Genomic DNA, 16,497 nt, shown 5'->3' with positions numbered 1-16,497 from the left:
TCTGAGACATGGTCCATGCACGCAGCAGTGGCTCGGGGTTCCAAAACCAGCCATTTTGAAGAGAATGGGTCTGGGCACCAAAGGCAGACGCTGACAGTCAATGAGAACACACAGATACATGCCAATCAAACACCCTCTGAGCCGACCTAAACATGTGTGGCTGTACATTTTTCTTCTCTCCTTCAGAGGGGAAACATTGCTTAGTAGTGAAACACTGTAGCACTTTGAAATTAGGCAAACGTGACTCTAGGGATTGTTAGGTACGTGGCTCTCAGTTACTTAACTTTACTGGGCCTCAACGTCTCCATTTGTAAAACTCTAAATAATGATTCTTAACTCACAAATCTGCTGCAAAAAAAAAAAAATGAGATGAGATCCTTAAACTGCCTGGCAAAGAGCTTGGCACCTTGTAGTTACTCAGTCAACACCACTCCCTGTTCTGTTTCCCTCTCTCTGGTCAGGGAAGACCACCCGTGATGTCGCTGGTTATTTTTGAATATAAAGTCTCACTGTCTCCTAAAAGCATAACTAACATTAACTGAAGGATTGCTGTGTTAGGTACCACAGTAAGTTTTCTAAGTATTAGCTCATTTAATTCTCATAACAACCCTGTGAGGAAGGCACTTTTATCATGATCTCTATTTTACAAATAAAGATATTGAAGCTCTACAAGTTGTCCTGGCTTTCGCTGTCTTCTCAGGTGGGTAGTAAATAATGAAGAGGGATTCAGAACAAGGTAACTGGGTTCTGGAACATATACACCTGACACTACACACTCTGTTTTCCAAGACAGATATTTAATCAAAGATTTAAAAATTTAAGGGAAAAAATAGAACTAAGAAAACTGACGTTGCAATGTACTTAAATGTTGGTACCAGTGGCACAGGATCACGTCTCCTACTGGGTATTTAGGGCAAAAGTGCAATGTTCAATGAAATATGTAAAAACAGACCCTGTCACTGTTATTCCATTCACAGCACTTTCATAAATGGAAAAGAACAATGGTGTTTTGGAACAAAGTAAGCTGTTACACTTAAATTAACTATTACATGACTAAGGAAAGCTCCTTTAATCTTTCTGGGAAAGGTTTTCTCCCCTTTGCTTCACACCAAAGGGGAAGATGGCATAAGAACCCCACTTCTTTCTCACTGGATACCTAAAACACAATCACAGTGCTGGTTATATGTAAGAATCTTGCCAAGGCTTTTTATAAATACTGGTTTTCTAGATCTGGTGACTCAGAACCTCTGGGGGAGGACTGCCTCTCCCGAAAGCAATTCTCATACATCAGTCTCGATGACCAGTGACTGGATTCCAGAAGGGGAGATGTTCTCCTGGCTCTAACCTCCTTCTCCAAAAGGGAGAGGCAGAGAGCGGAGACGATCTGGCAATTGGGGAAGGTGCGGAGACATGTCTGCCTACATTTCTTGCCTCAGACACATTCTGACAGATGCTTGATGAGGGCCCAGAAACTGCTGCCCCGTGAGCCCCCACGGCTGTAAAGACAGGCAAGCAGGTGCCGACCAGCACTTGCCTTTACAAGTGGGGAGAAGGGTCTGCAGGCCACTATCTAGATGCCACTTAGACTAGATTGGTTTTAAAATGAGTGGCCTGAACAAGGTCCAAAGGACTAAAAAGACCTGTGCTTCTGGACTCCACCTACCTTTTCAGACCTATTTCACTTTCTAGGAAACTCTTTCATGTCTCTGAAATTTCATAAGCTCAAATTCTATCCCTTCGGCACGAAAATATGAAACGTCCCCTCCCAACACACGACTGTCTCTCCTTTTTCTTCTTCTTTCTTTTCCTCTCTCTCCTCCTGCCTTTCGCATCCTCTCCAAATAATTCAAAATTACCTTTTAAAATTCATTTCAAATGAGCTCTTCAAAGAAGCCTTCCTTGCTTGTGCACCACACAATCAAACACAGGTGTCCCTCTTTTATATACTCATCTCACTCTTTAATTTTTCTTTATACCTAACAGTCTAGTGTTAACACATCTACTGGTGGGAATCTGTTTAATTTCTGCCTCCACCGTGCAAATCTATGTTTTCTGAGAGAGTTGAATCTCAATCCCTTTGCTCCCTGCTGTCCAGACCTCACCAGGTGCCTTTCTTTAAATACACGCTCAAACCCTCTCTGCTGAGTGAATGAAATTATTAAAGAAAGACTGTTTCAGAGTACCCCATTTTTTCTTCACCTATGGCAGAAATCTATTTCATTCATTTATTCAATAAAATGTTTTGAATTCCTCCAATGCGTCCCTGTGAGAATTAAATGATAAATCAGATAGAGACTCTTTCCTCAAGGTCCTTAGCAGTCACTGAAGAATGAAAGATATGCATTCAGATCACTATTACAGGAGCCTACAAAAGAAACCGCACACTTTTTTGTTACTGTGATTGGGTTTCGGTCCTCTGCAGTTGTCAAAGTGCCTGCTCCTGTCAGAAGATGTTAGGGGACCTCCGGAGTCAGCTGGATTTGAAGCCTCTGGTTCCATCACAGCGACCTGGCTTGACAGCATCTAAACTACCCAGGCAGCAGCCTCCTTATCTGCACACTGATCAGTTTTCTAGGGGGGAGAGGATGCTGTCTCTACATACAATGTTGGTAGCAGGTTACTACAGGTCCCACAACACTAAAGAAGACACACAGATGGCAAATAAGCACAAAAGGATACTGAGCATCATTAACCATGAGGGAAATGTAAATTGAATCCACAGCGAGACGGCACTACACAGCTATCAGATGCCTAAAATAAATAATGACACCCCTAAATGTGTGTGTGCAGGTGGGGAAAGTGAATCAGGCATAGAGTGCTCGTGAGGATGAGAAATGGTGCCGCCACTTGGGAAAGCAACTTCTAACAGTCTCTTTAAAAACAAGACACACAGCAACAACAGCTACACCACCACCCAGCATTTGCCCAGGGAAGTGAACACTTGTGTTAACACAAACACCTGCACGCACACGTCTGTTGCCGCTTGATTTCTAAGAGCCCCAAACTGAAGACTGACCCAGACGTCCCTCCACAGTTGGTTCAGCAAACTGTGATACATCACCATCATGGAAAACTGCTAAGGGTTACAAAGGAACCAGCTATAATACCCACCACAATTCTGATGAATCTCTACTCATGCTGAGTGCAAAAGAGCAAACCCCAAATGGTTATGTAATGTGTGATCCCACTGACACAACATTCCAGAAATGGCAAAAGTAAAGAAATGGGGAACATATCACAGGTTTCCAGGGATTGAGAGATGGTAAAGTGGGAGGGAACTCTGTGCAGCTGAGAAAGAGAAACATGAAGGATCCTCAAGGGGATGTTCTGTATCTTGACTGTATCCATGTTAACATCCTATTGTGATATTGCAGTAAAACCTAGAGAGATGTTACCACTGGGGGCAACTGGGTAAAAGTTTATAGACACTTTATTATCTCTTATAGCTGCACTGCATTCTACAATTATCTCAAAATGAATACATTGATTTTTAAAAGTCAAAAGATGGAGGCAAAATCAGGGAAACAAGTATGTCAGTTGGTCAGTTATGGCATGAGCCTCAGAACCCTGACATCACAATGGCCAGAACCCTGCCTGCAGCAGAAGCTCAGGCTTCCTGGAGGAGTTCACAGCCCTCTGCCAAGTGCTGGAGACACACTCGGTTTTCACAGAGAAGAATTAAAGAAGACAGGATGTTCATCGCAAGCAATGAGCTTGTAGGTGATCATTCAAGGTTTCACCGTATAAGGTAATCTTTTAATACACTATTTTTTCAGTGTTACCATTCCATTTCTTAATTACATTATATCCTGTGCAACTTTTTAATTGAAGTGGAGTCAGTTGACAGAGCTGTGTTCGTTTCTGGGGTACAGCATAATAGTGCGGTCATACATACACGTACTGACACTATTTTTGATTTTCAGAGCAGACTGGTGGTCCTAGGAGGTGCTTTGTTGCCTCTAAAATATATGAACTCCTTTTCACCTTCAGCACTGGTTTCATGAAAAGCTACCTGTGTCTGTAAGATTCAGCGCTGCTAAGCACAAGGCAGCAGGTTTGACGTTCTTGGTTGGGGGTGGGGCTCACTTTCTTGACTTAATGGGAAAGACTTTTCTGTAGACTTATGATAATCTCTGGTCTATGTATCAGTTTTTAAGCTCAGTTCAATTCAGGTGTTTCACCTATTACGACCGGAAGCTCTGTCAGAGCTTAGCTGTAGCTTAGCCAAATAACAGCGAAGCAATTCCTCATGTTTAGAAACATTTTAATGACTCCAGTATCATTTGTTGAACTTTGAGAATGTTTCCCAAAAATCTAAATATTGATTTACATTACAATTTACCAGAATCCTCAGTTATTTAAACTTTTGTGTTAAAAGGAACCCAAACTGTAATTACTTCTCTGTAATCTTCAAATAACTTTATCTATGTTAGGCCAAAAATTACCCTATTTGGGTTTTCCTAGGTTTTGACTAGTTTTTTACCTTCTTGTAATACACTCTTCACTTAAGTCTCTGTTCCTCTTCCAGTTTACGAATCAACTTCGCTCTTTTCTCCTCTTCCCCACCTCTAAGAGTGCCATGCCTTGGCACTTTGTTCCTGAAACTGTTTTCCATCCACATCAACCCCCTAAGCGACCTCATTCCTTTCAGTCGCTTTCTGTAACTTACTCCTGATTTGGAGCTGTGAAGCCCTGTTCGGGAGATTGAGGCTAATTTTTAGTGTCAGCATTGACATGTAACATAAACTCCATCAGATATGGGACCAATGACTTGCTGTTCTGTGGTGTTTGATGTTTTGCAGGGAAAGCCCTTCTACTGCGGTGGACGCCCACAGGGACAATGTGTCACCGTTTGAAGGCACCCAATGTATTGTGATCATGTTCGGCCCGGCCAAGCTCCAAACAGGCTGGAGGAAGGAGAAGAGGCAACTGTTCCTGTACGGGGATAAAGTATTGATCTCGAACACCAAGCACGCACATACTATGCTCTCCCGATAATCATAAAGTTGTATTTATGCTGTTCAGCTTAATAATCTGAGTTTACCACCTAGTTTTTCCAATTAGCCATAAGAAGGGTGGGTGAGGGGAACTAAGCTTCCTTTCCTCCTCAGCTCACCTTGCAGTTCAGCTGGAAACTAAGTCATCTTGGGATTTCTACTTCAGAAGCCAGCACAAATGGAACAGCTGACTAACTGCTACGTTTGTATTTGGTCGTAAGAAGGAAATTTCAGTTTGTGTGTAATAATAAAGGGGGCTTCAACGTTTCTTTCTTCACAAATGTTTCTCCAGTTGTGTGAGATGCTAAAATTCAGTGAAAATTCTTTTGAGGTTTTTGTCATCGTTTTCCGACTACATACATTAGACACTTCTGTTCTCAAGCCTTGCGGCCAGATACAGCCTTCAGTATCACTTCTGATATTCACTAGAATGCTCAGTAAGTTATTTTCTACCAAACGAGTAGTTTAGTTTTTAAAACAGGATCTCCATGATAAACGTTAAGATATTAATACTAGTAGAGGCCCATGAAGAATTTGCAAATGGGGATTGCACAGAGCGGACCCCATCTTTACACATCACTATCCTCAAATTTAGTTAGTAAAGAACACAGAGACAATGAAAGACACATTTTATTTAACTCTAAAGATGAAGGTTACTGAAAACTTAGCAGTGAAAGGACAGATACTTATAGAATACTTCCCGACCCCAGCTTCCAAGCATCTCAGGAAACACCTCTACCTTAGAAAGGGGGAAGCTTCCGAGGGCCTTATAAACCCCACAGCTCACGGGGCTCACCCTCTGGTATAAAGGTTAAGGGGCAGGAGAAGGGAGGGGCACCTGTCTTGTTAATACATCGTAACAGGGGACACAAGATAGAAATGGAAACTTGAGTCCTCTTCACCCTTCTCTTCCTGAGCCACTTAACATGAGATTCATCCTCTAATTTCTACTGAGAAAATCTCAGAGCAGGTGACTGGATGTGAAGAAACAGTCAGACCCTAGGAGAATGCCCTAGACCAGAAAGCTTCCTTGTGATACATTTAAAATATTTCCATGCTAACATCTGGCTTTTTTGATACAATGTCACAAGATTTATCATCTCACTCCCCAAATCAAAGAACAGTCCCATCAGAAAACCTAGTGGCTCTAGGAAAAGAGGAAAGAGGTGGAGGTGGGTACTTCAGGGAACTACAGGGCAACACCCATGGATGCCAAGTGGTTGTCAGAATAGGCTCCTGAGTTAGGCTGTCTGGGTTCCAACCCCTTTTTTGTTGCTTTTGGCAATTTACTTAGCCTCTCTGTGAGTTCCCTCACCTATAAAATGGGGCAAATAATGACTATATGGTGTGGTTGGCAATTAAATGAAATAACGTTTATAAAATATTTAGAACAGTGCTTGGCATATGGTAAGTGCTCAGTGTTACAGGAGAGTCATTTGTGAAGCCATGCTCTGGGTTTTTGGATAACTTCTCAGTTTAGGTTCAAGAGAGTGCATAATCTTGGTACCTTATTGAACTAAGGAGAGAATTACTGAAGTAAGTTTTTCCAGGTCAGTATATCTGAAAGTTCCCACATGGTACCTTGAGAGTCTATACACATAGACGCCTACATTAGAAGAAGAATGTGTAAAATCTAGCAGATATTTATCTATCATTCCCACCGCCACATATTTTTATCTTGATAATGACTTTACAGTTACTGTCTAGAAACATAATTTTATCTGACAGTTGTGTTTCATAAAAATCTTCAAACACGCAGACATAGAGTAAAACTGATGAAACAGAATGTAGCAAAAGAACATCTTGTATCAGAAGGTGAGTTTCCATCATATTTACACTCATGGTGCCCCGAGCTTTGTGTCTAGACCTTTCAGGTGGGCTTCCTGAGAAATCATTTTCATTCCACAAACCCCACTGAAGAGCTGTAGCTTAACTGTTCCATAAATCGGTGGAGTCACAGAAATTCCTGCACATGAGGGGTCTCTGAGCTCATTTAGCCCTGAGTATTTCAACATGTGGTTCTGAATAGCAGGGCTTCCCAGAGCACCAGGCCCAAGTTCTCTGGGCATCCCTCATGTGGCATGGAGCTGTGATCACACCCTAGGCCTGCTTGAGCATTGCATGTGTGAATTAGCCAACAGCTACGGTCATGTGATGTCAGAAGTCAAAAGGGAATAGGCAGAAACAGTTCAGTCCTCCAACACTTTTTGAAGAAAGACATGAATGAATAATAAGTTAATTATAACAATTATAAAAATTACATATATAATAACAAATATAAGAATAAATGATTTAATGGTTCTCTGATCTCTACAATATAAACCATGGTCCATTCTCAATTCTCATCATTCAGAAAAATGCCTATTTGCTACCATCGAAGTATTTTCAGGGCCTTCCTGGCCAGCCTCTGTTCAACACACACTTGGCAAAGGCCTATCTAACCACTCCCTGTGCTGTGCACAGAGGGTCAAAGAGATAAAGGAGCCATGCTTTGCCTAGAGCAGCGAGACAAGCATTTCAGCATGAACATTAGTGGCTCCATTACATTGAAGAAACAAACTAACAGAAGTCTTGCCTGGTTACCTTCGCAGGTACAAACGGAACTTTAAGATCAAATACGAAATCCCACTGAACAACATGTGGACTGGAGACTGCACAAACAAAGCAGGGGAATCCATCAATGCACCCAAGTCTTTTGTCTTGGGTTGGCCCACAATGAACTTTGTGGCCACCTTTAAGTAAGACCTATAGCTTGGTCCTGTCTATTACATGAGTTAAAAAGGAAAACAGTTTAATTAGATTATATATTAAGTCAGTGACTCATGCTCTGAACTCCCATGATGACACTTGTATGCCACGTACCGCACCCCTCAGAAAGGTTTTTATGTGCAATTGATGGTAAATAGGGGGAACTACTGGAGGACTTTCCTTTAGTTTTGATCCGTGGTTTTTCAAGTGGGCTATAGGAGCCCCTTGGGGAGCGGAAGCTCACGTGTCCGTGGTGTTCCTGTAAGTGGAAGGAGGCTGATGAGGTCAGGTCTCCAGGGTCCTCTCTCACAGCCTGCCCCCGATGCCCAGGGAGCACCTCTGTTTCTAAATCCCCAGAATATCATTCTTGAGCAAGTACTATCAAGTAGTCGAATTATATTTGAAAAATTGCCTTTACACTCCCAAGCTAATTCCTTTAAAGACAGGATTTAATTATAGAAATGAAATGAATCATCAAGTATTAGATTGTCCTAATTGCTGTGCACGGACTGTCTTCTTTGGTGTCTACAGACAGGTGACAATCTTAAAACAAAGGTGTGATTCCATGGAGGGCAGGTCAGTTTACCAAGACACATTCTTGGTTGGACTGAGGATGGGGAAGGTGGCCATCCTGAGTCAGCACTTCTAGGTTCACAGGGGGGTGATGGAACTTTCACATCTGCCACCTGGAACAACCACAGCCCAAATCTCATTCTCCTTATGCACACAGAGTGTGCATCACACGCACTCAACTCTTCTGTCTTGTCCTCCTCACCCCATGCTACCAAAACCTCACCTATCATCATAAACATAAGACAACTAAAATGTTACCATGCTGTTAATTTATGAAATTCAAGACTGCAGCTGTTGACTTAAAGAAAATTCCCAAAGCTGTTTGGGAAGAATCATGTATTTGTATCATTCTCTACATATTTTCTTTCAATGAATTACTTCTCTAAAGATTAATGGTTGCTATTGTTTAATATCTTTTCCACGTTGCAGGTGAAAGGAACCAGTTTCACTTGGGAATATGCAAAGGTTTTGATAAGGAAGTGTCCAAGAAACATTTTTTCTAGTGATGGGGAAAATGTAGAAGTCAAGTTCACACGTTATACTGGTTCAAAGGCTGCATAAACACATATAAGGCAGTAACTCTGCCTGGCACCTAGTGCCTGGCTATTTGCTGTTTTACTCTTCTGCAGACTGGCCTGAGTAATTACAAGCTGTGTCCATGGATATACGCAGGGTGGGGAGATCAGTGGGCATTCTACTTTCCTGATGAATCGGGTCCTGACATGGTGATAGGGAAGGCAGGAGCAGTGCTACTGGTAGGGAGAAAACATGTGGCAGCCCCTTTACAACAGCCACGAGAAATAAAAACACACATCCACACAAAAATTTATACAGAAATGTTCAGAGCAACGTTATCCATAGTAGCCAAAAAAAAAAAAAAAAAAAAAAAAGTAGAAACGACCTAAGTGTTTACTGAGGAATGGATAAACAAAAGGTGGGGTGGAGGCTGAGGATGGGGGTGGAGTCAGAAGTCAGTGCTTAATGGACACAAGATTTTTTTTTTTTTGCTTTTGGGTGATGAAAACATTCCAGAATGAGATCATAGTGATGGCTGCACAACACTGTTAATGTACTGAAGGTCATGAATGGGCAATCTGATGCTACATGTAATTTATGACAATAAATAAAAGCTTAGTAGGTGGTAAACCCATCTGGCAATGGATGTTAAAGCATTTCAGCTTTGGAGATTAAATGCTGCAGAGACTGTAGAAGAGACAACATGAATCTTTAATAATTTAGCAATAGGCACATTGATCTTGATCAGAGGGTTATAGTCATGAAGCACTAATTTAATGAATTACAACTGGCTAGATGCTATACGCATCAAGGAATACAATATGGTAGGGTTTTTTCCTAAAAAGATCCTCTTGTTTTGGGGACAACAGAGTTTCATTCAAAAGCCAATTCTTCAGTATGATTTAACTCAAATAGTACAGCTCTTTATCTGTAAATAGCACGTCCAGCTGAAGGAACACCCTGGGGCATGATTAACCCTTTTTCAGTGTTGGAACTTGGAGCTCAGAGTGGTTAAGTGACTCGCCCACGATGACACAGCTTGCATCATACAGAGCTGAACTTCGGTGTTCAGATTCCAAACCAACTGCTCTTCCACTTTAAGACCTACTTCCCATCACTGTAACCTTGCTTATAAAAGAGCAGGGCCTATCACAAGCCCAGTTATGAGGAGGGTAACACTTACACATGCAGCCCCATCAGTAACCACAGGACGCTGATATATTTATCTGGAACAGTGTTTAACATGTTAGTACAAGTGTTTTATGTAGTTTAATTTCCTTCTCCCAATGTTTAACATTGCAGTTCTTCAGAAAGAAGGGACAGATGGTGCGCCTTCCTTGAGAGGTACTTTGTCAGTACACATATTGTACATCTTTTATCCATGAGAAAAGAGTGCAAATCCCTTCCAGGCAGGGCCCCCGACACTCTCCTTCCTCTCCTTGGTGGGAACTGTTACACTGTCCTCAGACACTGGGAGCTCTGCCCCTGCAGCTCCTGTAACTGATGCGCTCTCCCTCACATGCACGTTCTGCTTCTTTGCTCGTTCTGGTCATCACTCTCCTCTATCCCATCTCTCCGTCCTAATGCTTGGCGCTAACACGATTCTCAACATATATACTGAATTCCCAGAAATGAAGCCTACATACTGTCCTGATTCTCAAAGCAACTGTGCCTTCCTCCCCTTGAAACCAGGAATGTGCCAGGGTCCCTCCGATCTAGACAGGAAAAGCTCTGAGGACTGTATCTGCTGCCCAAATCTTACAATGACAGGGCAACCGGTTCTTCTCTGGGTCATATCTGATTTTCCTGAAATATTTCTGCATCTTTTCTCCCAGCCCCTGATTTGATTTTGCTGAATCTTTCCATACACTTTTCAAAATAACCAAGTATACTTTAAGGATTAGCAACATACATTGACTTGAAACAAGCTAAGAGTTAATTCACTGACTCCGCTTTAGGTACATCGATCTGGCCAAGGAGAAGGAGCAGCCAAAAAGCATTCCCCTCAAAATCTTTACCGAGGACATCAATAACTGTGCCTGTGTAAGTGTTTTCAGGACCATTAACTTAAATTCCAGGTCCCTGACTTAGTAAAATCAAAGGGATAGAGAGACAGAGAAAGAGAGGACAGGGGAATGGAAGGGACAAAGTAAGAAAGGGGAGGGAGAGAGAGAGTATTTAGAAAGTACTACATGGGAACATGGATTTTTCTGGGAAAATGTGTCCTTGCATATATAAAAAGTGAGTCCTAGGCAATATGAAGCAAGAAGAACCCACCAGAGAGACAGCGCTTAAGCATGGAAAGAACAGTGTCTTTAAAGTGTCCATACTATGTCTCCGGGTCCTTCTAACAGCAATTACACTGGCTTGTAATACAGAGATTTTCACAAACAGGTATTTCCTATTGGTATTAAACATGGTCTTCTAACTGTACCACCACTTACATAATTGTAGTTTGGGTTGTTTCCAGTTTTTATTTTTTCTGTGATGTAATATCTGGAATAACTGAAAACTTGCAGAAAAGTCACAAAAATAAAAATAATACAAAGACCACCCCAAATACCCTTTACCTAGACTCACCTATTTAGTAATGTTTTGCCTGATTTCTTGCTGTCCCCTCTATTACCCTCTGTACGTGTATGTGTCTAAGTATTTCTGAGGATCGTATACACACCATGGCCTGTTACCCTTAAACACTTAAGGATATTCTCTCAAGCAACAGCCAGACAGCTATGACTTACAAATTTAACACTGACCATTCATGTCCCCACTGTATCATTAACTGAACCAGCTGTGATGTGCTGCGGACCAGCCCGTGTGCCCTCTTGGAATTCTCAGCCTTTCTTTCTAGCTTAAGCTGTCATATTTTGTGCACCACAAATCCTTTCAAAGAAACACCTATTTTACTGAAATGCTGTTTACTAACTTCATGTTATAGAAACAAATGAATGTCAGTTTTAATTAGGGGGCTGGGCTCTACATGTGCTGCACTGTGTCACTGCCTGAATGCAAGCTTTGCCTGTAGAATATGGATCCTAATTTTACAGTAACTATTTACTCACCTGTTTTAATTTTTTTTAATTTAGAGCAATGTTTCTCATTTTTTTAAGTCTATAACAATACGAATATTGAATACACACACAGTGAATGATGTCATCAACCTGTCACTCTCAAAGCTAGGAATCACTGTAAGTTACCTGCAAGTTCTTTTTAGTTAGAATCCAAGTTTATTTTTGAGAGGGGTGTGTGTGTGTGTGTGTGTCTGTGTGTCTGTGTGTGTCTGTGTGTCTGGTGTACCTCCCATCATGAGACAGCGGACTATTACAAACAGGCAAGTCATATTCTGTCCCCCTGAATTTAGAAATTGAAAGCAGCAGAGCTAGATTATCAGCCTGTACAGTAGTGTTAGTCTTGTAGCCCCGTTAAAATTCTGTGCGAGTTTAAAGTGATAGCATAACGAATGCGGGCGGTAACTTTAGAGAACTAGTACCGTCCTCTTTACTGTATACATTACATACCAGATGGGAAAATACTTGTATGAGTCCAGATAGTTCCTACTCCACCGGACTGTTCTTTCTGTATCTTCGTCCCTATACCTCCACTCCAATCTGCATTTATCCTGATTCTCACCTGAGGACTCAATCTTGCTATGATAAATCCTAAATGAGGTGCTTTCCTGTAAAGTTTGACATGAAGATCACTGGCTAGGAGCGACATCCCCTTGAGGCAGGTCCTGAGGAGGAGACGGTTAACGCCTCTTGTCAGCTGGTAAAGGAGACAAGTTGTGAATAAGACCGTGGATCTGGGGACGTGTGTGTACACACTGCTTTCACCTTGTCTTGCCTTCCAGTGTCTGCTCCTTCATGTTTTGCTAGGTCTGCTGTCACTTGTAAAATTTTTCTGGTGAAAGACATGGCTGTACTAGAGGATGAAGTTGTGCAAGGGAAAAACGGCAGGGGGGCTGACATTCAGATGGACAGAACTGAAGTAAACATATCTGCTTACATACCATTCTCTGTAAATGGGAAAACATCCTGTTACTGTGACATGACAAGCACAGGACCTGCGACCAACACCCTTTCACACATGTGTTGCTTTATGTTCCCCTGGAGGACTCTTAACAATAATGCAGCAGCCCTTATGATTTAGACTTGTTTCAAATGGCATTTCTAGAATTTCTAGGCAGTCATACTGCTGGGAGAGAGTTTTCTGCGTCTCACTTGTGCTCTAGGTCAGAGTCCTTGTCCCCCGTCCCCCTGGCGCGGGGCTGGATGGCACTAAAGCCCCTGGGCTGACTTTTCTTTCCCATCTCAAGGCCTCTTGGGCACTTCCCTCCTTTCGCTCACAGCTGCCGAGCCGATGCTGCCTTCAAGTTTTTCTTGCACAAGAACAGTCTTGGCAGAGTACGTGGCTCTGGACAACATGCTTGTCTGGGGGCATTTACAGGAAAGGCCAACATTCTCTAAGGAGTCTGGAGACAGTAAAAAGGAAGACTCTCGAGATTAGACTTTCCCTCCACAGCGAAGGGGCACTGCCATGACTTTTTTATGTCATGGACCACCCACAAAGGACAGGGCTGTTCACACTGTGGTTCCCTAGATCCTCAGCCTTTATCAAAAGGGACAAAAAGCTCACTTGGCCTGTTGGAGGCTGCAAGAAGGACCAGGAGTTATTACTGGTATCAGGACTGCTAACTCAAAAACTGTTCCACCCCCCTGGATGAAATACCATTTCTACGGGCCCAAATTCTTTCTTTTTGGAAATATGTAAGTGCTGAAGGAAAGTGCTCAAGTACCTACTGGGAAAGATCTGCAGTGACATATAGTTCTTTTCTGTCTCCAAGGGCTCTGAGAAAGACTACCAGCTGTGGGTGACTGCTGGTAAGAAAAAGGCCTCATACCCACTCACTGGTAAGTGTCAGGGAAACCTAAGGTGGGCTGATTGCAGAAGAAACTGTAACCCTAAACTCTCAAAGTGACAGTTAGTCAGTCTGAAGCTTAAATACCCTCAACAATGAAACTCTCATGCGATACTCATTCTACATTTATTCGATAACCCCAGGCACTTGCTCTACCAGCATGGATATTAACATCTCTTCATTCTCCAGCTTATAGTCTAGTTGGAGAGAGAAAGTGAATTTTTCTTCACTACTTTTTTCCTTGACAAACAGAGCTATCTTGGAAAACTTTATTAACTTACTTACTCATTTCCTTCCTTCATTACATAGGCAAGAAAACACAAATCGGAATATCTTTCCCTCACACATTATTTTCCATATTCCAGTCTTCAAGTTCTCTGTTCCATTTCCCAACCACTAAGTAGCCTCTATTTTATGAGAATCTTCTAAGATCCAGCCATGCCTCTGAATCCAATATTTAGTTAACACCTGCTCCATGCCCAAAACTTTTCTCAGCATCAGAAAAGAAAATGACATAATCACACTCAGACTCTTCAAGCCTTCACGGCCCGAACCACCTGCACTTGGCTGTTTCTCCAGCTGACTTTACCAGCATTCCTCTTGAGCTTTTTATAAATACATCACACTTCCCCTAAAACAGTTACTAGAGCAAATGAGCTCAAATAATGATACCTATCCTTGGATCAGGAAGTCTGTGCAGGGCGGTCCATGAAAATAGAGGGATTAAAACAAGGGGAAGGGCAGGGTCTGCAGCAGACCCCGCAATACAGTAACGGAACAGTGACTCCTGCTAGAAAACCTAGGGCCTCCGTCTTACAAGCAGTATCTTTCTTTTTTTTTTTTTTTAAATCCATTTAAAAATCCTATGGGGCTATTACTCTTTTTCTAGTGATCTCAAGAACATTTTCAAACGATCTGGAAAATCCAAACAACCAAGCTTTTCCTATGAAGTGTACATTCCTAGTCTTAGAATATATGGGGTCATCAAGCACATAGCTGAGGACTAAAGTCCCCTCCACTATTCATGATTCTTTTTAATGTTGATATCTTTGTAAATGTTGGTCAGCAATAAAGTGAAAAAAACTGAATACTGAGGTATATTTAAATAAAAGACACTAATTACATAGACTCATGTAGATGGCAACTTGCAGCCTGAGGACGGCTTCACACAGCACGGCTGCTCTAAGAACCCCTAAGAGCCTGTCACTCCTGATGACACCTCGGCAGTCACTCCGCGGGCATTTTTTACACACTCTGAATTCTCAATCCTGGTCTGTTGGTTGTATTTTATTGATGTAACGGAAGCTTCCTTTCTATTAACAGTTGCAAGTCACTATGACTTTTGTTCTGAACAGAGCACTGAACTTGCATCTGCACCACATGAAAAGCAAAGGCAAGAGCTCCCCAAGTTACATTCAATAATAAATCTGAAATCAAAGACAAGGAACATTCATTCTATTCTTTAAAAATGGAATCCACATCAGTGCACAGGGGCCTTGAGAATTCTATGGAGCCTAAGAAATTGAAGCACGAACAAGCAGAACAAATCACTTGGCAGTACCCACTGATTTTCTGGGAAGTTCTCCATTCTGTAAACACTGACTCGCACTTTGCTTTTGAGTTTCCAACAACGTGCAGCCTCATGTCTAATCCTTCCCCGGCAGGGCCCCTTGAGGGGAAGGCAGCAGTGGGAGGGAAACTCAGAGACAAACCTCCCTGCTGCTGTTGAGCAGCTCTGGCTACTGAGCTGACAAAACGAAAAATCTGTTTGTTGAGTTGACATGCGTGAGACAACAGACAACACAGCAATCCCTAACACACACAGTCCCATTTTGCAAAGAACATTAAGCACCAATGATTATTAATGCATTAATTTGGCCCTTATGAGACTAAGTAGGGGTAAGCAGTTAAAAGCAGGGATGTAAGGCCAGCAACTTGCCTAAGACATGCAGATCTAGTGCGGCTGTCAAGGCAGAAATTAGGAGGCCGTCAACACCCTCAGGGGGAAACACAGGGCAAGTCAACGCTGTGCAATGCACGGACACAGCTACACATTCCAAGTAAAGCACCGTGTCTGAGAAGAGTTTTCTCTTTACTTTTCAAACTCTTTTGCTTCGGCACCTTGCTTTTGCAGGGGGTCCTTCAGGTCAGCCCACTTCATGCTCATTCAGGAGACACAGACCTCTTTGCCCAGAACCCCTACAAGAACGGCAGCCACATCAGTGTGGTGCCCACGCTCATGGTAAGGTGGGTCTGACCACACCCATCGCCAGCAGCCTGAATCTGTATTTACTTTATCTCCACACAGGCCATGAACATCCACACAGCATTAAAATCAGCCATCTTCCAGCTACTGCGCTCCTGCCACAGGGACCGGAGGACTCCGCCTCTCCTTCTGCCCTCCTGGAGGCCATCCTCTTGGAGAAGAGGTCCCCAGAGATTCAAGGCCAATTCGTCCTGAAGCCCAGGCACCCAGCCAGGAGCCAGCAGCGGAGAGGGGAGCCCCTTCCCTTCCTCAGGTGTCTTCTCTTGGCTCACATCTCTGCTCCTGACACCAAACTCATGCACAGAGCTGCTTCTCTGTGTGGGGGTGCAGGGACAGTACAGGTGAGCACCCAGTACCTACTGAAGATCAAGCTCAGAGAAACCCTAAAGGTCTGAAATCAAGACCCAACTCATGTCTAGGAAGGTTGGGTTTTTGTGTTTGTTTTCATTCCTCCAGGCCGACTGTCCTCTGTGTGCCAG

General features: G+C 42.7%; 2 protein-coding genes across 12 annotated transcripts in view; one reads left to right on the top strand and one right to left on the bottom strand.

The window, feature by feature from the left end:
- LOC116662571 overlaps positions 1 to 16,497 on the bottom strand; it is a 56,759-nt gene that overhangs the window by 26,804 nt on the left and 13,458 nt on the right. The gene's annotated exons all lie outside the window — the stretch shown is intronic.
- Positions 1 to 16,497, top strand: part of LOC106730970 — a 47,066-nt gene that overhangs the window by 24,392 nt on the left and 6,177 nt on the right. Inside the window, exons 4-9 of the mRNA XM_032476308.1 lie at positions 4,803 to 4,937; positions 10,137 to 10,178; positions 10,793 to 10,877; positions 11,945 to 12,022; positions 13,678 to 13,744; positions 16,061 to 16,359. Of these exons, the coding sequence (XP_032332199.1) occupies positions 4,803 to 4,937; positions 10,137 to 10,178; positions 10,793 to 10,877; positions 11,945 to 12,022; positions 13,678 to 13,744; positions 16,061 to 16,359 (706 nt within the window). The remainder of the gene's footprint in view (positions 1 to 4,802; positions 4,938 to 10,136; positions 10,179 to 10,792; positions 10,878 to 11,944; positions 12,023 to 13,677; positions 13,745 to 16,060; positions 16,360 to 16,497) is intronic.

Source organism: Camelus ferus, unplaced genomic scaffold (genome assembly GCF_009834535.1).
Source record: "Camelus ferus isolate YT-003-E unplaced genomic scaffold, BCGSAC_Cfer_1.0 contig377, whole genome shotgun sequence".
NCBI lineage: Eukaryota > Metazoa > Chordata > Mammalia > Artiodactyla > Camelidae > Camelus > Camelus ferus.
Note: the sequence above shows the minus strand (reverse complement) of the source record. Positions and strands in the feature narration are given on the sequence as shown.